General features: G+C 42.2%; 1 protein-coding gene across 1 annotated transcript in view; it reads left to right on the forward strand.

Annotated features, from left to right (window-relative positions):
- Lama3 (laminin subunit alpha 3) overlaps positions 1 to 26,087 on the forward strand; it is a 227,740-nt gene that overhangs the window by 105,535 nt on the left and 96,118 nt on the right. Inside the window, exons 21-32 of the mRNA XM_042675276.1 lie at positions 473 to 615; positions 2,911 to 3,008; positions 3,515 to 3,668; positions 7,660 to 7,820; positions 10,968 to 11,076; positions 13,756 to 13,853; positions 15,048 to 15,192; positions 17,636 to 17,762; positions 17,846 to 17,985; positions 19,920 to 20,035; positions 21,079 to 21,290; positions 22,224 to 22,428. Of these exons, the coding sequence (XP_042531210.1) occupies positions 473 to 615; positions 2,911 to 3,008; positions 3,515 to 3,668; positions 7,660 to 7,820; positions 10,968 to 11,076; positions 13,756 to 13,853; positions 15,048 to 15,192; positions 17,636 to 17,762; positions 17,846 to 17,985; positions 19,920 to 20,035; positions 21,079 to 21,290; positions 22,224 to 22,428 (1,708 nt within the window). The remainder of the gene's footprint in view (positions 1 to 472; positions 616 to 2,910; positions 3,009 to 3,514; positions 3,669 to 7,659; positions 7,821 to 10,967; positions 11,077 to 13,755; positions 13,854 to 15,047; positions 15,193 to 17,635; positions 17,763 to 17,845; positions 17,986 to 19,919; positions 20,036 to 21,078; positions 21,291 to 22,223; positions 22,429 to 26,087) is intronic.

Raw genomic sequence — 26,087 nt, forward strand, 5'->3', positions numbered from 1 at the left:
ACACATATAATATGCAAGGAATATTCTTAAACAGCTTATAGTTGTTACTGGATGCAGTAGTATATACCTCTAATCCAAGCAGTAAGGAGGGAGAGACAAGAGGCCTCAAACTGGGAAGACTTCTCTGGAAAACAAAAAAATAAAGGACTAGGGGTGTGGCTCAAGAGGAAGAACACTTAATTATAGACCCCAAGAGTCCAAATCAGCTTACAAGTGTTAATATGATTACTTATTTAGCAAATCAAAATTTATAATCCTAGCATACATAGCTACAGTGAACATCTTACCAATGTCCTTTTAGTCTACTTTATATGCGTGCATATGCATAATTAAAAAATACATCAGTAAATCAGATGAGTGCCCACTTTACACTTTTTGAGGTGTAAACAGAATGTTCAAAATTGAATTATCTAAAAATCTTAACACTGGCTGGTAGAAAGGTATCTTACATAGTCCTTTGCATTTCTAATAGGTGCTACTCAAAGCAAAGAGATCACTTTCCTGCCCAGCAAGGAGCCAGCCTTTGTCACAGTCCCAGGAAATGGCTTTGCGGATCCGTTCTCAATCACGCCTGGGACGTGGATTGCTTGTATCAGGGCTGAGGAAGTGCTCCTGGTAAGACAGTTTTGAATGTGGGCTCTGGGGGATGTCCCCACGGGAGATCTGCAGTGGCTACAAACATCAAAATCCCACAGGGTTCCCTTTCACCACACTAGACCCTCAGATGACCTTTGCAAAGCAAATGACATAGGAACCTGCCCAAAGTTATCTTTTATATCCTTTCAACAGCTTCTCTGAGACTAAAAAACAAAGTATAACTCATAGTGACACACCATTGTCAGAACAAATTCAAAGCCTCTGTAAACATGATCCTATCTTTCAAAAGCATCATGAATCAGAAGGGAACCTACAAAATAAGCCTTCCTAGGGATCATGAGGAATGAAGTCTGAAGAACTTATGAATAGGAATACCCTTGTATGAGTAAGATTCTTGATAGTGCAGAGAAGGAAATGGCCATAGGAACCAGGGCTTCCCCCATGCATGTTTCCTGCTCTCTCTCCCCTCAAACCTATATAAGAGTCTCTGTCTTTGACCAAGAATTCTTCATCAGGGGAAAGGCCATGTCTGCAAACACAGATAGCTTAGCCAGAGAAACTATGGGGAGTTGTTTCATGAGTCTGTTTTCTGATACTAGGTCTGCTACATATAGCAAGGTCTGTGGCAAAGCTTTGTTTTACAGACTTTGAATAGAAAAACATAATTTTTTTTTTTTATTTTTTTTTTTGCACAAACCTACTGACTGGATTGTCGACACTGGCAAGTCTTAGGTGCAGGCTCATTAACTACAGACCTGCCTCACTTGTTTTTGCCCAACAATAAGGCGAGTACTTGGCAAATCTGAGCTCTTGCACAGGTGATATGAAGATTTAAGCTCTCTCTTCCAACCTTGTTTTTCTTGCACTGTCTTTGCAGAAAGCTTTACCGCTTTCAAACGAAAAGGCTAAAAACGTTTCACAGATGTTAGAAATGGGGAGGAGGAAAAAAATCTGCTGATGTCAGTTATCGATATGAAATTGGACTAATGGAAAGCAAAAAATTCTTATTTTACTCCCTATGCACAGAGGATGTTTAATAACATTTAGTGTGCACTTGTGAAATTGTACATCTTAGATTCCTTGCTATGATCCCATTTCCCTTGAGCATCTATTATCAATATTTTACTGTTCTAGGATTGGTGGGACCAAGGGCAATGAGGAAATATAGGCTCAACCTCTAGAACAATAAGCACCTTAACATTAAGACCCAACCAGTAAGATCACCACATCACCTGAGTCACAATTTCCTATCACCTCCCCCGGCCCCATCTACTCTGACATGTCTCTCTGAAGAGAGAAAATGCCTTATGGACCATGTATGAATCTCTTCACAGTGGAGGCCAATGTCCCTCCTTGTCTCTGCATGTACATGGTGAAGGCACATATCTGGCATTGCTGGAAAGCTGTCAACTCATCCACATCTCAAACTCCACAGCTCTGCTCTTTCCTGAATAGCTGTTTAGCTGAATTTACATTGTGGGTCTCATTTGGTACACTTGGGGGGACCTGTTCTTCTTCTCTCTGGTAGGTCAAGCAGTAAGCCAGTTCTATTCTCGGAGCCCCCAGGGTGGCAAAACCTCACTTCTCAAACCATAGCTGGTGAGCATTGCTCCAGTGTGCGAGTGGAAAGCTGTCATACATCATCTGCATTCAGGATTCTGTAGTGATGAAGGCAACCAGAATCTCAAAAGGAACATCCTATCCATGGACAGTTTATTATCTTCGTTCCTTTGTGGGTTTATAAATGATCAAGAAGAGAGCAACAATTTCCTTGATATTTAAAAAAATACACATGTTCACCCTGAGGAGCTTCTCCCTAGTGTGTAAAGGACTTGTAGAGAAGGGCCCGTGAGTGAAATCCCAGCTACTGAAGAGGTGAAGGTGGGAAGACTACAGTCTCAGGTTGGCCTAGGCTAAAGTGTTAGGCCCTATGTCCAAAACACACTAACACACACACACACACACACACACACACACACACACACACACACACACACACACACACACACACACACACACACACACACACACACACACACACACACACACACACACACACACACACACACACACACACACACACACACACACACACACACACACACACACACACACACCCCCCCCCCCCCAAAGAACTGTAAGCATGGCTAGAAAAGGAGAGGAAAGGTGAGGAGCAGGCAGTTGCGATGGAGAGATTCTCCAGTGACTTCATCTGGTTGGTACTAATTTATCCAGGATGTTTGGTGGTTTTTATTTGCTCAAGTAGGGCTGCCAGCAAAATGAGTCATTGTCTCTTTGGCCTTTGTTTGCTAGGATTACCTGGTGCTGCTCCCCAGGGACTATTACGAAGCCCCCCTGCTGCAGCTGCCAGTCACAGCGCCATGTGCCCCGGCAGGATCTCCCCAGGCCAAGTTAGTATGAGGGGCAGAAGACAGCCCCATTGTCCTCAAGGTCCTCTGAATTAGGAGCCTTGAGCCCAAGGGTTCACCATAGAGGTCAAGGGCACAACTGCTGCAGGATGCTCTGGATAATTATTTTTCATTGTAATTTTTAGTCTGGATCTTATTTCCTTAAAGAAGGAATCCCAAAGCTCTTGGCTTGGGGTGGCTGGTTTCTGAGTGGCTAATGCCCCAAACACGTGGAAGTATTGCTGCATGTTTAAGTAATAGCCTCAAGGTCACAAATCTGGTGGGCGGCTTGAGTTTAAGATTGAATCCCGGCTTGTGGACCTTTGTTTCTTCCCTTCCTGGTGTGATGAGACTTTCCTGCTGGGTTTCTGCAGGGGACACAGAGAAAGAGTTGCTGAAGGGAGGGTGCATGATGAGGGAGAAGGAGAATGGAATGACTACGGGGCCTCTGGGATGCACTTTGATATTCATGTTGTGATGATTGTATTTTGTTGTTGTCCTTGGTAAAGCTGCTTGCTTTACCAGCATTTGCCAGTGACCAGGTTCTCCTGTACCCTGGCTTGTGAGGCCAGACACTCCCTGCTTGAAGAGGAGCCAAGACCCTTGGCTGTGAGGAAGCCCACCCCTGCACACCCTGTCATGGTGGACCTCAGCGGGACGCAGGTAGGACAGACTTTGATTTATTGTCAAAGCTAATATTCCCTTCTATCCATACCTGACCACAATTGCTTCTCAAATCCAGGGGACTCTGGAAGAATTTCTCAGAGGTGTTGGTTAACCTTTGCTGACTTCTCTGGTTTGGGTTGGGCCTGGATGGCGCCTCACACTGAGCTGTGCTGGGCTGTGTCCAGAGCAGTCCCTCAACATAGCAAGGGGCATGGGCAACCACAGAATCCTTTTTGTTGGGTTACTCAGACCTTGGGGACTTTGCATTCTACCTGACTCAGGAAAAGACTCAACCTTAAAAGCCTCCAGACACTTCCTGGCTGACCCTAAAAGGACAAATATCTCACTGCCCAATTCTGTAGGCTAAGCGATTTGTAACAATTAAATTCCTGGGGCTCAGAACCTGGAACTGCTACACTCCGATGCAGCTTGCCTTGTGGTTTGGAGGATGAGTTATTACAGGCCTTGGTATTACTTTTCTTCCAGGAGTTCTTTGAGCTCCAAAACCAAATGTAAGAATGTGTTGATTCAAGATTTGAATTAAAAGTACAGCATATTAGCAATAAGAACCCGTAATGCAGCACTTCAACATGAACACAGTAAACACAGCTTCCTCTACTGTAGCTTCATTTACCATTAGAGAAACTGTTTATTCAGAGATTAATTATGTGAAATGAAAATGTCAGTGGCCTTAATTCTTCCCAAACATTTAGATGTATACATTCTCCTGACATTTTAAAGGTAGCAGCTAAAAGTATTAGGTATATTTTTAAAATAGAGTCTTCATTGCATTTTAATTTTTTTAGAATTTTTATTTTATGAAACATGCTTGTTATATTGAGTAAGGAAAGATAAGATAAATGTAGATAAACAAAGTATAGTGAAATAGAATAGAAACAAAATGATCTTCCCTCTACTCCACTCTAACATTAAGTTTACTGCATTCCTTTCTATGCAGTGTACACACATGCAGCCATACTTTGCACATACATACACATAAACAATATACATGCGTACCTATACATATGTGCATGCATTTGTGTGCATTGTGTGTGTGTGTGTGTGTGTATGTGTGTTCCTTCAGCAAAGGGGCACAGCTAAGGTAAACCAGGCCTCAAAAGACATATTAATGACATAGATCATGTGTCACCTTTAGTTTAGCCCAGAGCTACAGCCATTTCAGATTGATTCATAAAAAGACTGATTCCTGAGCTGTTCTTTTTTGTTGGGCAATACTTTTTACTGTTTTGTCTAAATGCCTACAGATAAATACTGGCAGTATAGTATCCTTTAGCCCCTGTGGCTATATGAATTTAAATTAATTACATCTAACTACGACTAAAAAGTCAGCTCCTCAGTTGCCCTAGTCATATTTCAAGGTATCCATAGTTACCTGTCTAGTGTTTGACAGTGTAGATGACAGAATATTTTTTATCATCACAGGAAGTTCTCTGGACAGTACTGTTATTGATTATTATGCCAAAATTCACCTACAGAATTAGAAGAGGCCCCGAAAGATATCTGACAATATTTTTATGTGTGTATAGTGTGCTGGTAGGCAAGTGATGTACCATTGAGCCACATCCTCAAATTGATTCTTTTCATATTATTCTTGTGGGATTAATTTTCCTCTGAATATGAAACAAATGCATTTCATGTTTTTAGGTTTGAATCTCCTCCCTAAAATATCTCAGTATGTACATGAAAGAATTCTGAATTCTGGAAAACTCCAAAATCTCAAACATTCCTTGTCCCGCACATTTCATAGAAGGGATATTCAATCCGTACCATCATGTTTCATGAGGACCTCCACAGTAGCCACCTAACCAAATCAGCCCTACCTGCTCTTGTTCACTGTATCTCCCAGTCCATTCTCCATGCTACAGGAACCATGCTACATGCTCATTCTGAGAGGAATAGCTGATCATCATTGCCTTCCAGCCCTACCACACACACACACACACACACACACACACACACACACACACGTATGAATGCACACATGAATGCATGCACACACACACACAATCTAAACATAATAATAATATCCCATCCGATAGAGACAAACATTTCACTATGTGCTATAAGATTGCTTTTATCTCTCAATGTATCATACTGCTGTTGCTCTGTTCCTTGTCACTCTCGTCTACCTTCAGTCTCTTGGAGTTACATTGCATGTGGCCCAGTTACATTTTATGTTGTAGTGGAGCCTCCTACTACAGGCTGTTTTGCTATTCTTCCTCCCTTCCCCTTGTGATCTAGTTCTTACTATCCTCAACAAAACCATTGCTTCTTCTGGGAAACCATCTCCTCTCCTGTATCTTCCTGATAGGTCAGGCCTATCTCACATGTGTCTAGAATACCTCTTCTGAGTTTTACCATAAATGTACTTTTACATCCTAATTTTCGTGTTGTCTATTATTTGATTAAAGTCTGTCTGAAAGGCAGATCACTATCTGCCTTGTTTCTTACAGATGCCCAGCAACTGGCCAGTGGCCTGACCTAGGGCAGATGTATAATTTGTTGGCCAAATTATTTAAATCCTCATTTCAACATTCAGCTATCCTCTCTTAGCTTTGCAAAGACAACAGAGCTGATGAACCCACTTTCTGTGTCTTTACCCTGAAACAATAAATAGGAGAGGGCAGGTTTGGCAACAAAACTGGTTTGACACACATTCCAGTCAAGTTCCCCATTTAAAAGGTAAATAATGGAGACCAAAAATATAAAGTCTCTGTTAGTCATTTTTTTGTCTTTTACCTGAGTTCATCAAAACTTGCTTTTACCATCAAATGTATTGTAAACCTTCCAACCATTCTTCAAAAAAAAAAATCAATCATAGGACTCAAAGAAGGAAGCTCAGTGGAAATTTACAATAGAGTGCTGCTGGAACTCAAACCAAATAAAAACCTCTGGGAGAAGTCCTGATAAGTCATTGAGCCACTTCTGCTGTGTGGTGGGGTAAAGATGGAGAAGCATTCATTTGGAGAGGCCCAGGGGAGAGAAGCTGGTAATAACTTCTCTATATAGGCCAGTGGCTATGCAGTACTTCACTCTCTAAGAGCAAAAGTGGGGTGGATTATCCATATTTTCCCCCAAGGGAAGTCTTTCTATTATTTAAGTGGTAGGAAAAAAATCACTGTGAAAAATAGTAATTATGTGGTTCAGGCTATTCAGAAGGAACAGTAAATATGGACTTCCTGAAGGCAAGGACCATTTAAATTAAATGTGGTAATGTTCTGCTGAGCCTGAGCTTATGGAATGAGTTAGTTAATACTACTAAGAAATGTAACTCCAGTGTTGGCTCAAGTATTAACTGTATACATATAACACTTTAATTTAGTTATTTGACTTCTGGGAACCTTATAGAAATACTAGCATAAGGATGTATAGATGATGATGATGATGATGATGATGATGGTGGTGGTGACGATTTAATAGTATATGATGTAGAGAAAGTTATGAAGGGCCTAAGTGTCCATTAACAGACAGTAACATAATTATGTTTGTTCTATAGAATGTTAGCTATTACAAAATGAGGTATAGCTATACAGCTAAAGCTGAAATACTATTGAGAAAAAGCAAATCATGGCAAAAGCAATAATCACAATTGTCATCACCAGTGTTTGTGTAGTTTATTACATGCTACCCACAGTTTGAAGAGCTCTACCTGTATTAACTCATTTACTCCTCATAACCATCTTAAGAAGTAGGTACTGATGTTATCCTCATTTTATATGGAGGATACTGACACCGGATATCAGTGACAAGCCCTGGAACCACAGACAATCTGACTGCGCATCCCAAACTCAGACCCAGTAGTTAATAAGTCATCTGTATTTTTTCCACGTCCTTTCTCACATTTATTACTGTTTTGACACATAACCATTCTTCCAGGGGTCTCCTCTGTCCTCTCTGTTGTGGATGTAAACATCCCGAGGGCATCACAGGTCTGGATCACCATCTGTCTGCTCCACCTCTTTGGCAGGTGGAATTGCATCTGCCGCTGCGTGTCCCACAAGTGGGCCACTACATGATTGTGCTGGAGTATGCCACTGAAGTAGACCAGCTGTCTGTGGTGGATGTCAGTGTGAAGAGCCCTGGGTCTGTTCTGGGAGGCCAGGTGAACATATACAGCTGCAAGTACAGGTAACCAGTTTTATCCCCCGGAATTCCTCTGCACAAGACAAGTAGGAGGTCTGCCTGGAGGAACTTCCATTTTTATTTGCGTTGGAGCCTTGTTTTCCTCTTTGAAGAAACAAACATCCCCAGCATGGATGTTGGGAGTCCTGTATTTTCTTAAAAGACCACATGGTCTACCTAGAAATTTGGTTCAGATTCAGTGATGCTGCCCAACTACTTTAATTTTTTTATCAGCCCTGCACGGTGCAGTGAATTCAGTATTCTTACCTCAAAGGCTCTTTAAGGTATACAGCTGCACAGTGTAATGAAAAAAAGATTCCTTTTCAATGTTAAGAAGTGTATACCTGCTTTTGCAACACGCTATCAGAGCTGGGGTAACTCATTTTGAATTATTACCAGGTAAAAAAAAAAGACAAGGTTTAAAAAATTGTCTTGATAAAGTTCTTCTTCTGAGAGCACTCATTGGACAGAGCATATTAAAAATGGTTTTCTTTGCATAGCATTTCAGGGACTTGCTTTTATTAAAGCATCAGTACCAGAGGTGTTTCCACATGACTATATAGGTGACTGAAGGAGTTGGAGTCCCTTGAAATAGCAGTTGGAGAACTACAGTAAATCCACCAGTTTTTGCCCAAAGTCGTGAACATTCTATTTCTTCTATATTCATGTTGCCTGTTGTCAAACACAGATCACTTGAGTATTTGGATATCTTCCCTGAAAGCGGAAGAAGTTATGCAAGAAGTAATACTTTTTAGTTGTTTAGAATGGAAACTTTTACAAGACTTGATAGAATGGCTATTGAGGGTTAAGCCCTCATAACCCTAAAAACACAACCCTGAAGGCTTTGTGTAGTGGAATAAGGGTATGTGTGTGGGAGTATAGGACACACCCAAACCCAGGGTCTTGGGTGTATGAGGCAAATAATCTACCTCTATGCCCTTCCTCTGCTCTGACCTTGAATCTTTAATACAGACATGAGATGGGTTTCAAAGAGTTCCCCAGAATGTTCTTGCACTGTGAATAGATGATTTCATCTACAGGTGACATTAGCCCCACTGGAAGTACACTCTTAGTGCATTCTCAGATGGCAGGACACCTCCTCACTGGAAGCCAGCCACAGAGCTTTGGGAAGGGCAGCTCCATACCCATCCATACAAGCCCACCTTCCAGTTGAACTCCATCTCCTTCCACCTTCCAGATCATGCGGCTTAATTCTGATGTTACATGATCCAAAGTAGAGACGGCTTTAGTGGCGCTTGGAATCATCTCAGAAGGGCTCTGAGAATATTTCAGACACAAAACATTTCAAAACCAAAGAAAGAAGGAATTCCCTTTCAGGATTCCATGAGGGGTATGAATGGGGTCACTGAGGGGGAACTACATGACACTCTACATAAGAACCCCAAAGTTTGCTTTACAAGTCTCTGTTATTAGACTTCTAGGACAGCATTCCAGTAGACTGTGAATGAACAATTGCCAGCTGCATTGTATTTCTTTTAAAAATCAGCTAAAATATTTCCTTTCTCTTTTCCTCAACCATCACATTGGCCACAAATAAGGGAATCTGAAATATGGCATTATTGGAATTATTTGTCCCCGAAAGACCCCCATTTTAAATGACAGGCTTGTTTAACATTGTACTATCTTCTGCTGATGTTCAAAGGCTTTCTAGCCTTTCTCAAGTGAGTTATAACTAGATTGTTAAAAAAATCCAATATCTCAGCAAAATAGCAGTAGTGTTAGCAGGAATACCACTTTCCAAAACAGTCATAATTCAAGTCTTCTTTCCACAGGGAGGTGACCACCCATAATTAAATTAGTACTCCTACTCCTATTAAGTTATTTCTTAGTAAGAATTTAATAAAGCATAAAGCTAAACTTCAATAAATCACTATATTTAATACCTCCTAGAATTTTGCTTAAATCCAAAAGAAATGTGTTTGAATTCATACACACCCATGCGCGCACACACACACACACACACACACACCACACACACACACACACACACACACACACACGATTATTTAATTTCTAATATATGCACAAATTCTGTTTTGTATATTTTATTTTATTTTAGTCTTTATCCATAGCCATTGCCTAAATTATTGCAAATATTTATCAGGAATAGTCACTTTGTCTTAATATGTCACTTGTTTCATATTATATTTATAAACAGGAAAGTTTCTATAAAATATGAAACTAGAAGGATTCTAGTTTCCTTTATGGATTCCCATTTCCTTTATGGGTTTTACCACTACAAAGAATATTACCATTAGAAGAGTGCCATTGTATTATTTAGTGTGAAACTGTGTCGTTTTAAATGATCTCAAACTGTCACTTACCAGTGGGAGGTAGGAATGAGGAAGGAAGGAGGGTTGAGTATTGAAGGCAAAGTCTGGGTTTTTTCCTGGATGTTGATTAAGATCAGCCATGTTTAGTGGGTGTGGGATGATCACGGATTGGTAACTTTAATTTTGAATAGTTCAAAGAATAGTGGTAAATTTCCAAGAAGTCAGTGTGTTAGAGATCTGCATCACCACCGTTGGGCTGTTTTTTTTCCATGACTAAAGCACATGTTTCATCAAGTCAGATGGAAAAGGTGAGCTGGGCCTTTAGCCCTGAGAGGTGTAGCAGTGGCCACATTTCCCATGGAAATTCTTAGTTATTTGTGCTACTACAACAGAAGATCTCATACAGCATCGTTTATAGAGAAAAGAAGCTTGTTTCTCACAGTTTTGGGAAGTCCACGAACATGGTGCTAGAGCCTTTGTGCTGAATTAGCCCTTAATGGAATGTGGAAGGACAGCAGGGCACATGCGCGGAAGATCCCACTTTTATCACAAAACCGCCTAGACATAACTAACCCACTCCCAAGACAACCACACTAATCCGTTCATGAAAGACAAGCCCTTGAGTCCTAACCACTTCTTAAATGTCAGGGTGGCGATTAAATTACAAAAATGAGTTTTGGAAGGGACATTGAAACCCTGGTAGGCTACACTCCCTCTTCATCTGTGATGCAGGAAATCTCACTTGTTTCATTTAGTTATATGTAACAGAAATGGAAGAAAATCAGCCAGCCCAGAGGAAGGTGCACAAGGAGGGAGACTCCCACCTTTAAGGCTGAGGAAACTCTGTTCCCTCTTGCAGCATTCTCTGCCGGAGCCTGGTGGTTGATGGCATGAGTCGCGTGGCTGTGTATGAACTATTAGCAGATGCAGACATTCAACTCAAGGCACACAAGGCCCAGTTCCTTCTGGTATGCTTCTGTTTTGCTTATTAAACTTTAGAAGAGTTTGCATGTTAAGAGTTTGGCTGTCTTGGATTATATCTATAAAATTAATCTATGAAGAATTGCCAGTTTAATGTGTGTTCTTCTCATCAACAGCTGAACTTGCCTCTTCATTTATTTGAGTCTTTATAATATTACCTCATAAACTTTAGCCATCAAATGTGACCATCTCACAAATTCCATTTCATTAAGTTTTATTAATTGCTAGTAGAAATGAAGTTGCTTTTGTTTTTGTATCTCTTACCTTAGTGTTAATGCCAGAGTATAAAAATGTCATTGGTTATTTAATTGTTTTCCCATTTTACTGTCCTATTATCCCTTATTAAATTGCAAATTCCATCAAACCTTTACATTTTATAATCACTTTTTAAAACTCAATTTTAGCTGAGTGCTGGTAGTTCATACCTGCAGTGCTAGCTACTTGAGAACTAGAGCAGCCCAGTTTAAGACCAGCCTGGGCAGAAAAGTTTGTGAGACCCGATCTTAAAATAATCAGCAAACAAACAGAGCTGGAGGCATGGCTCCAGTAGTACAGTGCCAACCTAGCAAGCTCAAAGCACTGAGTTCAAACCCTAGTGTTACAAAACAACAACAATAGCAAATATCAAAAACACTTTCTCTATTTCACGAGTATTAGTTGGATATACACTCTTAAGAGTTAAAATGAGCTGGGTGCCAGTGGCTCATGCCTGTAATCCTAGCTACTCCAGAGGCTGAATCTGATCTGAGGATCATGGTTCAAAGCCAGCCCGGGCAAGGAAAGTCCATGAGACTTATCTCCAATTTACTACCAGAAAACCAGAAGTGGTGCTGTGGCTCAAGTGGTAGAGCACTTGCCTTGAACTAAAGAGCTGAGAGACGATGCCTAGGCCCAGAGTTCAAGCCCCATGACAGACAGACAAAAAAAAAAAAAAAAAGGAAGAAAAAAAAAGAGTTAAAATGACAACTGGAAAAGCTCAGTAACAATCATGCATACATGCATACTCTTGTAATGATAGAACTTGAACACAGACACAATAAGATCTGTCTAGGAAAATGTGGTAAGATTTATAATTAGTATCTCAGGGAATTTCAGGTTATCCACATGTGAAGTAACTTCCTATTATGACAAGTATTAAGCATGTATCATGCCCTGGGAAATGCCAGGCCAGCTTATTAGACTATGTCTGACCTATTTGTGCCTGATAATATTCAAACCTTTGAATATAAGAAATTAGTGTTCTTAAAATTCTGACAGAATTATAGCTGTCTTATTGAAACATAGCAATCCAAGCAAATCAAACCTCATTGTGGGAAATTATCCTGGGTATGACTTTTCATTTTTTAAGTAGAGAGTTATCATTTTTAAAATAGCTGCATGTCATTGAGGGTCAAGGTTGACTAGAACAAATGTTCCATGAGGGCTGGGGTCTGTCCATCTTGGTTTTTATAGTATTATAATCTCTCCCTTCCCAGTCTCAGTGATATTCAATAATTTTTGTTCTTCCTAATACTTTTACCAACAAGCTGGTTATTACCAGTTTTGATTTTAAATATATTATACTGATAATTAACAATGCCTTTCTTTGCTTTTTTGGTCCAAGACCAGAACTTGGTACCTGATGCTTTTGCTCATTGGCTAGCATCTACCAATTGAGTCACACCTCCAACCCCAACAATTGCCTTTCTTGTGTGCCCAAAATGTGTATCTTTGGGGTTTTTATTTTTGTTTGTTTGTTTTTTGGGTCCGGTCGTGGAGCCTGAACTCTGGGCCTGGGTGCTGTTCCTCAGCTCTTCAGCTCAAGGCTAGCGCTCTACCACTTGAGTCACAGCACCACTTCCAGGTTTTTTCTTTTTGTTTATGTGGTGCTGAGGAATCGAACCCAGGGCCTCATGCATGCAAGGCAAGCACTCTACCACTGAGCCAACTTCCCAGCCCCGTATCTTTGGAAATGGATTCTTTGGTAAAGTCCAGGTGTGCACGTCTTATGAGTATTCTTTATGAAGAAGGGTATATCTCCCAGGAGCATCCCAGGCTCTCTGGCTACCTGGCTGCCACATCCCTTCTCTCCTTGCCCAAGGCTCTCCAGAGCCAGTACCAACGCTGGGAAAGATAGAAAAGCCAAGTACTGAAAATCATTGAAAAGGGTTGTTTTTTAACTTTCATTTGATTTTATTCTTAGCTTTATTTATGAGATTATTCCAATAGCAATTTATGTCAGTGATCCTTTATGATAGAATAAAGAGTTTATTGCTCATGATGATACCATGGGGCTTGCTTGGCACACTGCAGTATTTACTATTTTAAATAATCATAACATTTCAGGATGGTCTCTTTGTGTGTGTGTGTATGTGTGTGTGTGTGTGTGTGTGTGTGCTGGTCCTGGGGCTTGAACTTGTCCCTGAGCCTTTTTGTGTAAGGTTAGTGGTCTACCATTTGAGCCACAGCTCCACTTCTGGCAATTTGGTGGTTAGTTGGGGAAAAGAGTCTCACAAACTTTTGTGCATGGACTGGCTTCAAACCAAAGTCCTCAAATTTCAACCTCCTGAGTAGCCAGGATTACTCATGAGCCATTCAGTGCCCTGTTATTCTTTTTAAAAACAATGTCTATGTCAATGGTTTTACTGGTAACTGCACCATGCCTTTTTGCATTGCATGCTCAACAGCATCAGATTTGTATCATACCCATTGAAGAATTCTCAACAGAATTTGTGAGACCTCAAGTCCATTGTATTGCCAGCTATGGGCCTTTTGCTAATCAAAGGTAATATATTTCCTTCCTTTTTTCCTTATTGATGCCCTGAAGGATACTGTAAGACTTCTAAGACTTGACTATCCTTGAAGTTCAAATTGTTTGACATTCAGGGTTTTGGAGTTTTTAAAATCTGGAATAATTGCATATGCATAGTGAGATAGCTTGGACTGTGATACAAGTCTAAATTTGAAATTATTTTAGGTATCATGTATATCTTATGCACATCACCTATAGGTAATTTTATACAATATTGCTCTGGTTATGACTTGTCATGTAAAATCAGGTGAGGGATTTTCTACTGTGGCATTAGGTCAGTTCCCCAAAGAATCTCAGATTTTGAAGCATTAAGGATTTTGGATTCACAAAGTTCAACTTCTGTGTAACTGAAGGAATGATTGTAAAGCCAAGGTGCTGAACTCTGGTGATAGATGTTAGAATGAGAAAAGACAGCTGAACAATTTTCCAGAGATGTAAGTTTTCTAGCATTCCTTAATTTCAGGATGTGCACACAGTATCTGGCTAGGGAAATGGTTAAGCCCAGGCCTTGAAGGCAGGATCACTGAATTCTATTTTGAGGTCTCCTACTTTGTTCCAATCCTTTACTCTTCATGTCTGATTTTCTTCATTTGAAAATAAAACCCCACAAAAATAATGACTTATCTTACAACACTGTTATTAGAATCAACTCATTGGTGCAGAGTTTTAGTAGGATTGTTTTGTTGTAGATTCAAAAATATCCAGTCATGAAACTCTTGTTTTTGTACTTAGAACTGTAGAAACCTCTAAGTCAATGCAGAGCTGGCTGTGCCTGAAAGAAATGATGGATATTTGTTTCTCTTCTCTAGAACATTATGTCAGTATTAATATAGAGAGATGATAATGATGTATTGCATTGCTCTCATTTTAATAGTTAATTTTAGTTGGGGAAAGTGAAGTTTGAGTACGTTTCTACCTAGCATATTGTACTTTGAAAGTAGAATTTTCTTTCTGTCTTTATTAGTTGCATTGAGGGAGCTAGAATGTGCTTGGCTGACCAATTGCAGTATTTCTATAGGAAAGTCTTTAGAGTCCTGTGATTCCCATCAGGCAGCCCTTTGATGCTTCCTTGGTCCTGTGTTCAAAGTCTGCTTCTTTGCTGATAGATAGCTGCATAGTGTTTTTGGATTACTGTAAAACAAGATTTTTAAATGTTCTATTTTTCAGTGCCACCTGTGTCTCCTTGCCCCATGAAACTCCTCCAACAGCCTTAATTTTAGATGTCCCTAGTCGGGGGCCTTCCTCTCTCTTGCCCCAGGAGTCTTCCCCTTCTGAGGATGTCATTCCTGGCGTCACTTTGGAAGACCCACAGGTAGGACTTTACATGAATGTAAAGTAAATGTAGACCAGCAAGGCCCCTGATCAGCAGCATCCACCTTATCTGGAAACTTATACAACAAGCACACCCCCAGAGTTTCTGATCCAAGTCTGGGCTGAGGCCTGTCATTTGTCTTTTAAGATTCCCTCCAGGTTAACCTGATGCCCCTAAAGTTTGGAAGCTCCTACTCTCAACTGTGGACAACTCATAAATACAGGTATCCGGTTAATCCTGCCCCTGGTCACCCAGCCTGAGGTGCCCTTTACCTTTGGATCTCTGTACATAGGCCATTTTTCAAGGCTCATTTGTGATAGTTGTATTTGCATAGGCTTCTGTGTTTGGCACTGTGGAGTTTATTGTGTTTTTTCCCCCTAACTATGATCATAAGACTTTGAGAATCTCTGCTATAGCTAATAAGCTATTACATATTCCCTTGTGTACCTTGAATAGTATCTTTCAGGCAAAAAGTACTCAAAAAACACATATGAATTGACTATCTAGAGCACAGAAGTGACATATACTCTATGTTGGTTTTTTTTTAACTGTCAACTATAAACTCATGGGAGTTGTAAAGTTCTAGATTCTGGAAATATACTTAAGGTTCTGATGATATTATGTCCTTATATTGTCAAAGACCACTTATATTAGTTCATATAGCAGCACACTTGGAAATTAATGGGACTTGAAAGAGAAAAATCAAATAAGAGCCTATAGGATTTTACAGTCAAGGGAACTGAGTTAAAATCAAATTGACTGAATTCTAGTTTTGTCTTCAAACTAGTATATGATCTTCTGTAAGTTGGCTAGCCTCCCCAGGGTTATAACTCTCATCTCAAAGATGACAATACTTCCTCCTCCTCCTCCTCCCCCTTTCCCTTCCCCATCCTCCTCCTCCTCCTTCTTCTTTTTGTCAGTTGTGGGGCCTGAACTCTGGGCTTGGGCGCTGTCCCTCAGCTCTTCAGCTCAAGGCTAGTGCTCTACCACTTGAGCCACAGCGCCACTTCTGTTTTTTTTTTTTTTTGCTTATGTGGTGCTGAGGAATCGAACCCAGGGCCTCATGCATGCAAGGCAAGCACTTTACCACTGAGCCACCTTCCCAGCCCCGACAATACTTCTTCTGTTACTGTTGGGATGTTGTCTTGTCTTTGGGAGAGAAGAGAGTTCACACACTTTAGCAGAGGGAGGAGTGTGGCTCTGGATTTCATTGTGATTGCTGGGAGGCTAAGGATGGGTCCAATTCTAAGGTAAGGGCTCCCAACCTATGAGCTGGAATTTGTGTGGCTTGACCTTTCCATCTAGGCCAATAGAGTGAACTTCTGGACTACCTTATCGTATTCCCACTTGTAAAGCAAAAGACACAGAAAGTAGTAGAATTCGAAATGTATCAATGGCCAAATATCTAAAATGGAAGCTGAAACTTTTTTTTCATGAATCACAATTAGCTCTATCATAGTCATATGAATTGTCTGTGCGTGTTTTGTCTTAAATCAGGTTATACATTACAAAAGGCCTGAAACCATCTATTTCTTTGCTTAACTACCTTCTGTTGGAAGGATAGAGAGTACAGCACATTCTCCTTTTCTTTCACTATTACATTTTTATGAGGATTTTTTTTTTTTGGTGGTGCTAAGGTTCAAACCTAGGGTCTTACTAGTACTTTTCACTAAATTACCTGGAGGCTGGGTCTTTATTATATAGTTATTACAACTAGCGTTCACTACAGTAGACACACTTATGGGACATGCCCAGGACTGTAGATGCTAGGTTATATGCTTGTCTTTGGTAAACATTACCAATTTTCAAAGTAGTTAACCAAATTACTCCTTCCCCTTCCTGACTCCATGAAATATATAGGTGTAGCACAGTTTGCTTGTCCATTTGGTAGGTGAGAGACATTTAGTTTTCTTCCAATTGTAACTGCAAATTAAGTGTGCTGTAAGTACCCATGCTAAGGTTTCTGCAGGAATACATAGGTTATCATTTTGCTTCAGTGACTATCTAGGTTGTTTTGGATGTTTCATCTCTACTTGGGTTCATTTCACATTGCCATAAAAGAGTACTTGAGAGTGGGTCATTTCTAAGAGTCGAGGTTTACTTAGCTCATGGTTCTGGAGGTTGGGAAGTTTAAGAACGGGTGGCCGCATCTGCCAAAGGACCTCATACTAAGCCATCCCACAGCATAAGACACCACACGGTAGGACTTGTAAATAGGCACTCTGAGAGACCCTATCCATCTATTATTCATGAGGGCCTTGTCCCCATGATTTGAACATCTCCCCATCCCCCCCCCCCAACACAGCTACAATGAGGACCTGACTCTCATTCATTTTAATGGAACCACCTACATTGAAACCACAGCAACCTTTAAATATCCCCTCATTTTTCAAAGCTTTTCACCTTGGGCATTTCTTGGTTTTTGTTTTTGTTTTCTCCTTAGAGCCAAGTGACCCTGAGAGGACTTGTACCACACCTGGGCCGGTATGTCTGTGTCATCCACTTTTATCAAACAGTGCACCCAACGTTTCCCGCCCAGGTGTTTGTAGATGGAGGACAGCCTTGGTCAGGTGAGCTGCCAATACCAGGCTCTGGACGCATGGCAGGCATCCGTGTACCAGCTTGTGAATGGAAATCTTCTTGCTCTGTCTAGGTTCCTTCCTTGCCTCTTTCTGCCCCCATGTGCTTGGATGCCGGGATCACGTGATTACTGAAGGCCAGGTTGAATTTGACATCTCAGAGCCTGAGGTAGCTGTGACTGTGAAGGTTCCAGAAGGGAAGTCCTTAATATTGGTGAGTTCTGCTTATCCTTACCATTTTGCTCTTGTTTGGCTGCCATTCTGTGAGTTTGTTTGGCTCATGACAGTGGTTTTTGAAGTTACATTCCTAGACAAAGGTTTTCATTTATAGCTATCAAAAGTAAAAAGTGATTGGCAATTAAAACCAAGGGAAACAGAAATAATAGGGAGTGGGCATCTGGCCTGTCACCAGCCTCTGCCAACTCCTCATCCTCCTGGCCTCTCTTTCAAGCATTTCTCACTCGGTCCCTCTTTTGGCCCCATACTGCTGCTTTTTCTCAGATGTCTCCCACTTTCTCACTTGCTCCCTTCGTGGCTCTCTGTCCCCAGTGTCAGTGCCTGTTGATTCTGCTGTCTGCCCTGTGGGAATGGCACCCACATTTCTAAATTCAACCCCAATCTTTTCTGAACTCCCAACCACATATATGACCATCTATCGACTGTCTGTATCACCCAAGGACCTTAGGAGCCCTTCAGACTTGGACTGTTGCCTGCAGAGACCCAGCACTGCTTGCTTTGTTCATTACATTGATTGAGGGACTCATAGCCTCCCATTTTCCAGACTTCCTGGTGATAGGCCCTCTCTCCTTCCTCTGAACCACAGTATAGCACTCTGCCATGTTGCTCTGGTCTGATTGTTCTGGCAGGTTATCTAGTCTCTCATTCAGACTGAACGGGAGCCTCAGGACCTGGTCTTCCTCTTTCTGTCCTATATTCCTCTTGTCTATCTTATCCTGTCCTGGAAGTTATTCACCTTGCAGAAGTGGCCCTGGGTATGCCATACAACACAGGAACCTTTTAGGGAATTCCTCACCATGACAGGTTCTGCTCTCTGTTTCACTGTGGTCTCCCTTCTTACCCCAGTCCATCTGCCTCCCACTGGTCCACACATCTCTCTCTGGCCTAGCTGTCTCACTCTGAGCCACCTGCTTAACTCTGATCCAGAGCACGCCTGACGTTTTCCTAACTCATCTTTTATCTACCTCTCTTGATATTTCCCCCTCTCTTCTCCCTGTAACCCCTGCCACTCTATTCTCTGATTGTGTTCACCATTTACCACTGCACATGTCATTTTCTCTCATGCCACTAGATTTTCACATGCTTAATTTTTTTTTTGATATTTCTATCCACTTCTTTACTTGGGGAAATCCTGTAAGTGCATTATCCTGGCTCACAATTTGTCTTTACTATGGAGCCTTCCAGACAGGAAGAAAACATGTCTTGGACTTTCCCCTGTGACCCGCAGTGCTACACTTATGCCTCCTCCTCCTCTCTGAGGATGCCATGGTCCTAGGGCATGGGGCATTCATTTTCTATCCCCTGTGCCTACAACACTGCCTGGCCAAAAGTGCTCAGCAAATGCCTATTGAATTGGAAAGCAGAAGAAGCATGGGGTTTCTATAAGCTAGAAGCTAGTGAAAGGTGACAAAGGCATTTAAAACTTCCCACAGTATTTGCTTGAGGCACATTCTGATTTGTTCAGTTATAAGGAGAAACAAATAGTAGGACTTATAAAGACTACAGTTATTCCTTACAAGGTCCTAAGTAATCTTCTGGGGCCAGCCCTGGCATCAGGTTACATGTTGATTCTGCCACTTCACTTACTTACCTTTAAAACACATAAAACGACAGTCCCTGGAGGTGCTGGGGAACCCCAGGCATGGGTCCTTTGACTCTCTGACCATGCTAATGGACCTTGTTTATTCCCAAGTCTTCTGACCCTGCTCAGATTCAAGGCCGCTGAAGCTCTGAGCTGGTACTCCAAGGAATCTTCCCAAGCTCTATTTCCTAGCACACAAGCCTTTAACCCAGCTTTATGTTAGCCTTATGTGGGCTAAACAATAGGGCACAGATTCTTAGTGAACAGCAAGTGTAATGGACAGACAGTGGCGTGCAATTCCAAGTTGCATGACCATAGGTTTCTTTTAGGTCCGAGTTCTAGTGGTGCCTGCAGAGAATTATGACTACCAGATACTTCACAAAAAATCGGTGGACAAGTCCTTCGAGTTTATTAACAGTTGTGGAGGGAACAGTTTCCATATCGAGTAAGTGTCACTTTGTGTCAAGGCTCTGGTATGGGACAGCGCATGCTCCTATTCCCAAGCACAGCAAAGTCCAGGGAGGGGCTGGCCCTGGGTCTTTTCTCTTTCCCCCCCACCAAGGAAGTGGCAGTGACGCAGGGGTCCAAGGAGGATGAAGTTCTGCCTCCACATTCATGGACCCTTACCATGTGTCCTGGGGCAGAATGACTGACTACCCTCATCCTTGATCTCAGCAGAGTTCTGCCCTCTAGCTGGGTTCTGTTAGAAAGGCCTCTTTCTCTCTGATCCTTTCTGTTTGCCACCCAGGGTGTTCTCCACTGGCAAAGATGTTAGTCTTGGTACCCACTTGCCTCTGCCATCCTAAATGGAGAATGTCCAGAAAATGTGGCCTTCTTGTGCCCTCGTTTCACATCCCTAAGTGCTAAGGATTAGGACATTCCATGTTTGAGCTCTGCTGCTGGCCCCAGTGCCCTCACGTAGGCTTCTTGATGGACCAAGCATCTCCAGAGGCCCCAGGGCCGTAGGCCTCCTATACAGTCATATCAAAAGCCCAGCTGATGTGCATTGAAGTCTCTGACTGGCTGCTCCATACTTCTCAGTCCTGGGAATGTCACTTAACTTGTAGGCACCTCAGTTACTTTATTTGTGAAATGGGGTCAGGCCTAATTGGTTGGCTGGTTGGAAAAAGTAGGCTTTAGTATGTGTAGATGATTCTCTTCCTCCTCCTTATCCTGTTACCACACCTGTAGGTGTGCTTTAAAAGTAACTCCTTTTTTGAGATATAACTCACATACCTGTAAGTGTATGTTTACCCTTTGCTTCTAGCCACCCCCAAGTTCCCGCTTATCATTCCTGTGATGTCCTCCGTGGGGAATAGGGTAGCTATACCTGGCTGTTAGGGGAGAGGGAATATTCTCATTTTCCCAGGGCCCGGAACCCCTCCCAAAGACACAGCTAGTAGAGCAATGGGAAAGAGAAGGTTGGGGGGGGGCATTTCTAGACACATGTCTCAGGGTGTCAATCATGAGTTGTTTTCATTTCCACAGCCCCCAGACAGCCTCGGGATTCTGTAAGAATTCTGCCAAGTCCCTGGTGGCCTTCTACCATAATGGCGCCCTGCCTTGTGAGTGCCACCCAGCCGGGGCCACTGGCCGTCACTGCAGCCCCGAAGATGGGCAGTGCCAATGCAAGCCCAACGTCATTGGGCGGCAGTGTACCCGCTGTGCTGTGGGTCACTATGGATTCCCTCAATGCAAGTGTAAGTGAGTGTTCCCAGGCCTCGGAGGCCTTTCCTGGTCCCCAGGGGTTGATGCTCACCCAGGGCAGAACTTCTCAGAAGCCACTCTGTGGAGACTCATGGGGAGGTCTTATGAAATGCAGATCCTGATTCAGGACACCTAGCCTGGGGTCTGAGACTCTCATTTCCAGTGAGCACCCAGGTCCCACCTGGGCCTCCGAGCCATCGACCATGTTCTGAGTGGCAAGGCTCCAGAATATAAACATTTGTGATTCTTGTGCTATGTGATCCAGGTACTTGGTGTATTGCATGAGTGTGAACTTTTCCTGGACAGCTCAATCCCCTTCCTAGGGGATTTTGGGACTGAGCTAAAACTCTGTTGAGATAAGAGAGCCAGGGTTACATGGAAGTACTACTTGCTAAACTATCAAAAAATCATCCCATGACCCAGTGCATTGGTATGGGGTGTGGTATGGCAGTGAGGAGTGCATGGTAGGTACACAGCACACCAGGGGGACTGATCTTTGCCTGAATGAGCAAGAGCCATGTAACTCCTGTATTATGTACTGAGCCTGGGCTTCGGACTTGCAGTGCAAGACCTTGTAAGGGCTGCTTCAGGGAGTAGTCCTGGGTTGGCTTTCTTCCAGAACCTTCAGGTGAATCTACACTAGCAGTTTGTGGGGTTCTTTGAAGTATCTAGCTTGGAGCCAGTTAGCCCAGTTGTGCCCCAGTTAGGGCCAGCACACGACAATTTGCTATGTTTGGTTTTGATCTCAAAAAGAGGGACTCGCAGATCAATCATGTTCAATCATGTCCACAATGAAGAGAAAATAAAACACATCTCCTGGCTGGACTTCTTCTGGAAGTCCTGGTGGCTGGTGTGGTCCTGCTGGTGATCAGGCAGTGGTGTCTACCACCCCTCAGCCTCACGTGGTATTTCTTTATTCCCTGCAGCATGCAACTGCGGCAGGCGCCTCTGTGAAGAGATGACAGGGCAGTGTCTCTGCCCTCCCCACACGGTCAGGCCCCAGTGCGAGACCTGTGAGACAGATTCCTTCAGCTTCCACCCCCTGACTGGCTGTGAAAGCTGCAACTGTTCCAGAAAGGGCAGCGTGGGCGCTGCCATCCACGAGTGTGACAGGGATAGTGGGCAGTGCAGGTGAGCTATGGTGGATGATCATGTCAGGCCCTGTCCTGGGCAGGTAAGATGCCATCCATCCACATGCTGTACTGCATTCACTCCCTGGGCAGAATGATCATCATGGGCTGGTTGATTGGTCGCTAGGGGCTCAGGGTAACTGGTCAGAACTAGGGTGACTGGGTCAGGAGTCCCCTCAGGTCATTATCAGCCTTGCCCACTTGTTCCAGCATGCTGTGCTTGTTCCAGCATTGTTGTGCCCATGACACCAACAGTGGGGAGGAACTATGAATTTGTAGTGAGTGATCAGTGACTCTTACTGTGGTATGGAGTGATGAGTTCCTCTGTCTGTATTCTAGCGTTAGCTAGCAGTACTGTTAAAGACATAACAAAGCCTGAAGTCTTTGGAACTCCTCCCTAACTCAGATGCTGGGGCTCCACAGTGGGGCCTGGTGGGGAGCGAGGAAGGAGGCCGAATGGACTACGCTCAGGAACCACAGAGCTAAGAGGTAGATGGTACCAAAGCACTGCTCAGAGCTAAGAGATTTGGTCCAATGGGTCTGGCCCTGCACAGGAAGAGAGATATTTGTGACACATGATCCCAGGTGAAGAACTTGATCTCAACAGGGTTGGATAGTGGCTATAGAGAATGAAGAACAGAATCCAGTCTCCTAGAAGAGACTGGTAAGAATTTAATCAGGGATTTTTATGACAGGAAAATGGAACTTCCAGGATCCAAGTCAGCCTGGTTTATTCAGGAGAAAGCATAAGATTCATCATCCACCCTACACACCTTACATGTGTGGACCTTAAAGGAGGAGTACAGTGGCTGGTCAGAGCCCTCAGTGTCTCCAGCTTGTATTCGTTTCCTCTGGCTGCTGTACAAGTGAATACTGGTTGGGGCTTTAAACCATCACAGCCTTCTCTCTCACCACTCCAGAGGCTGAAAGTCTGAAATCAAAGTGTTGGCAGGCTCAGTTTCTCTGAGGCTCCAGGCCTTTTTCTAACCATCTGGTATTGCCTTGGTCTATGGCTGCATTACTCCTATCTCTGCCCTGGTCATTACATGCTGTTTTCCTTGGATGGCTCTGTCTTTGCATGACCTTATCCTCTCTGTGTATATCCATCTCTTATTTTCTTACAAGAACACCATTCATGCTGGCCCACGACCCAGTTTACTCTGGTGTAGCCCCATTTTGGTTACATCAGTGAAGACCTATTTCCAATATGATCACTTTGCCAGGTCCTGACAGAACTCGAATAACTCTCTGGAGCATGGTGTCACTTTTCTTAAGACCCTTCACCACATCTTACTGTTGCCTTCCAACTCTTTTAGCTGCTAGGTCCTTGAAGGAAGTAGAGAGAAAAACTTGACTCACAGGATATTCTGACTCTTTAAACCATGAGTGTGAGTCTGGCCTGAGTCAACTAGTCAGTCAATCGCCAGGGATGGGCCCTAGGAATACTTGTGCTTAATCACAGGAAGGGAGGGAAACAAGAAGGGGAATGGAGCAGCAGTGGATGGAGTTCAGTCAGGGAAAATAAGCGGGAGAGGATTTCCTGTCTGAGTACTGGAGAGAGAGGTTTAGAAGGAAATTCTGATTAGCAGAATAAATGGTTGTGAACATAGTCTCACACGGTTTCTCAGTGCTATTGCCATGGTGTGTCCTGGAGGATATGTAGGAGTTGGAGGAAGAGTGCTTTAATAATTTTTTAAATTGGTTAAGGCATCTGGAGGTGATGGATGAACTTACATAATATTTTAGGAAAGAGTTCTGAGGCTTTCCTTAGATGGTAAAGTTTATTAGGCGGGAAGATTCCTAACTCAGATACAAGGCTTGTTATATCATACTGCCCAAACCTGGGGCAGGATCTTACTGACCTGCATCACATTTAACCTTAGATTAAACCTTAGATTGCACCTATGATTAAAGTGAGTTTGCCTGAAAGGGGTCCTTGGCAGACATATAAAACAAATCTTGTACTTAACATGGCTGTAAATTGTAAAGATTGTCCATGGTAGTTATAAATACTGAAAAAAAGTTTTTGATTGCCCCCAAGGTATTTATTTCATTATAAGGTATCAGAGGGGGAAAACTTTTCCCCTCAAGAAAATTTCCTAATGGAAATGAAAACTATGTTTAGGAAAATCAAAACTTTATATAAAAGAAATGATCAGGAATGCAGTATCTATCTTTTCCCAATGACATGGCTGTCTTGCAGCTGGACACAGAGCTTACAACTGGAGCTTTAAGTTGTATTCTGTCTTCTTAAAAGTTTTAAAGTGTGCTGGGCACCAGTGGCTTACTCCTGTAATCCTAGCTCCTTAGGAGGCTGAGATCTGAGGATTACGGTTCAACGCCAGCCTGGGCGGGAAAGTCTGTGAGACTCTTATCGCCAATCAACCACCAGAAAACCAAAAGTGGCGCTGTGGCTCAAGTGGTAGAGTACTTGCCTTGAGCTGAAGAGCTGAGGGACAGTGCCCAGGCCCACAGTTCAAGCCCCATGACTGGTTAAAAAAAAAAAGTTTTAAAGTTCACCATATTCACTAAAAGAAAAAAAATCAGACTGTTAGAGATACTAAACTACTTTAAAATACATTACAAAAACAATTCTAACAAGACACAACACTGACTCTTCATCTAGAGATAGCTGGGATAAATTTAGTTTGAACCATAAAACTGAGTTCCTGGCCTGTCTTGTCCCATGATAAAGCCACTGGGAACAAATGGCCTTCCTGAGTCTCAGTTTCCTAATGTGTAAAATAAAACATGAAGAAAATCATCTCTAACTTTCCATTTAAACTTAACGTTGTAATTTTTAATCTCTAGTTGTATCCAAACAATATTACAAACATTATATTGTATAGATATCAAGTCTATCTTGCCCAAGCCTCTTAGACTAAGATCTTAAAAGATACTTAATTGAAATTCCATTTTTAACCATGTAACTTGAGGGGATGGGTGGGTTGGGATAGACAGGGAGGAGAGAGGATGGAAGAGTGATGTTGATCAAGATGCATTATACTCATAAATTGATATGCTGAATTGAAACCCCTTTGTACAACTACTTAAAAATAATTTTAAAAAGGAAAGAAAATTAACAAGAAGAAATTCCATTCTTATAGCAATACGAAAGAGCAAATATGTGTATTGAACCAAATACAGTAACAATGGAAAAAGAAATTTACATCTGTTCTTATTGCATTTTAATTAAATGTGTTTTTAATTAAGTTTATTTTTATTATGCATTTTGCTTTCAAAAATGGAAGAGACATGCTGTGTGAATCTTGGAACACACAAACAGGCTAGAATATCTTCATAGAATTTATCAGTCATGGACTGATAAAGAAGATCAGAATCACCTTTTTATTTTATTTTTTAAATTTTGTTTGTTTTTGGCAGTAGTAAAGTTTGAACTCAAGGCTTTGATCTTGCTTGCTTACTACTCTCTGCCTCTAGCCCAAACATTTCCTTTAAAAACTGCCGTAGTGTTGACCGCTTTCAAGCTACTTGAGATGGGTTGAAGGAGATGATGTCCCCCACTAAACATCCAGTGAAGCCATGCATATCATGTGCCTTTTTGGAGGAGTAGCAATGGAAAAGCCAGTCCTGACAAATTTACTATTGTGGAAGATAGAGAAATAGAGTATCAGAAAAGGTCACAGATGAGTCCTTCTT

The sequence above is a fragment of the Dipodomys spectabilis genome, unplaced genomic scaffold, assembly GCF_019054845.1.
Source record: "Dipodomys spectabilis isolate Male_0828 unplaced genomic scaffold, ASM1905484v1 ptg000024l, whole genome shotgun sequence".
In the NCBI taxonomy this organism is placed as follows: Eukaryota; Metazoa; Chordata; class Mammalia; order Rodentia; family Heteromyidae; genus Dipodomys; species Dipodomys spectabilis.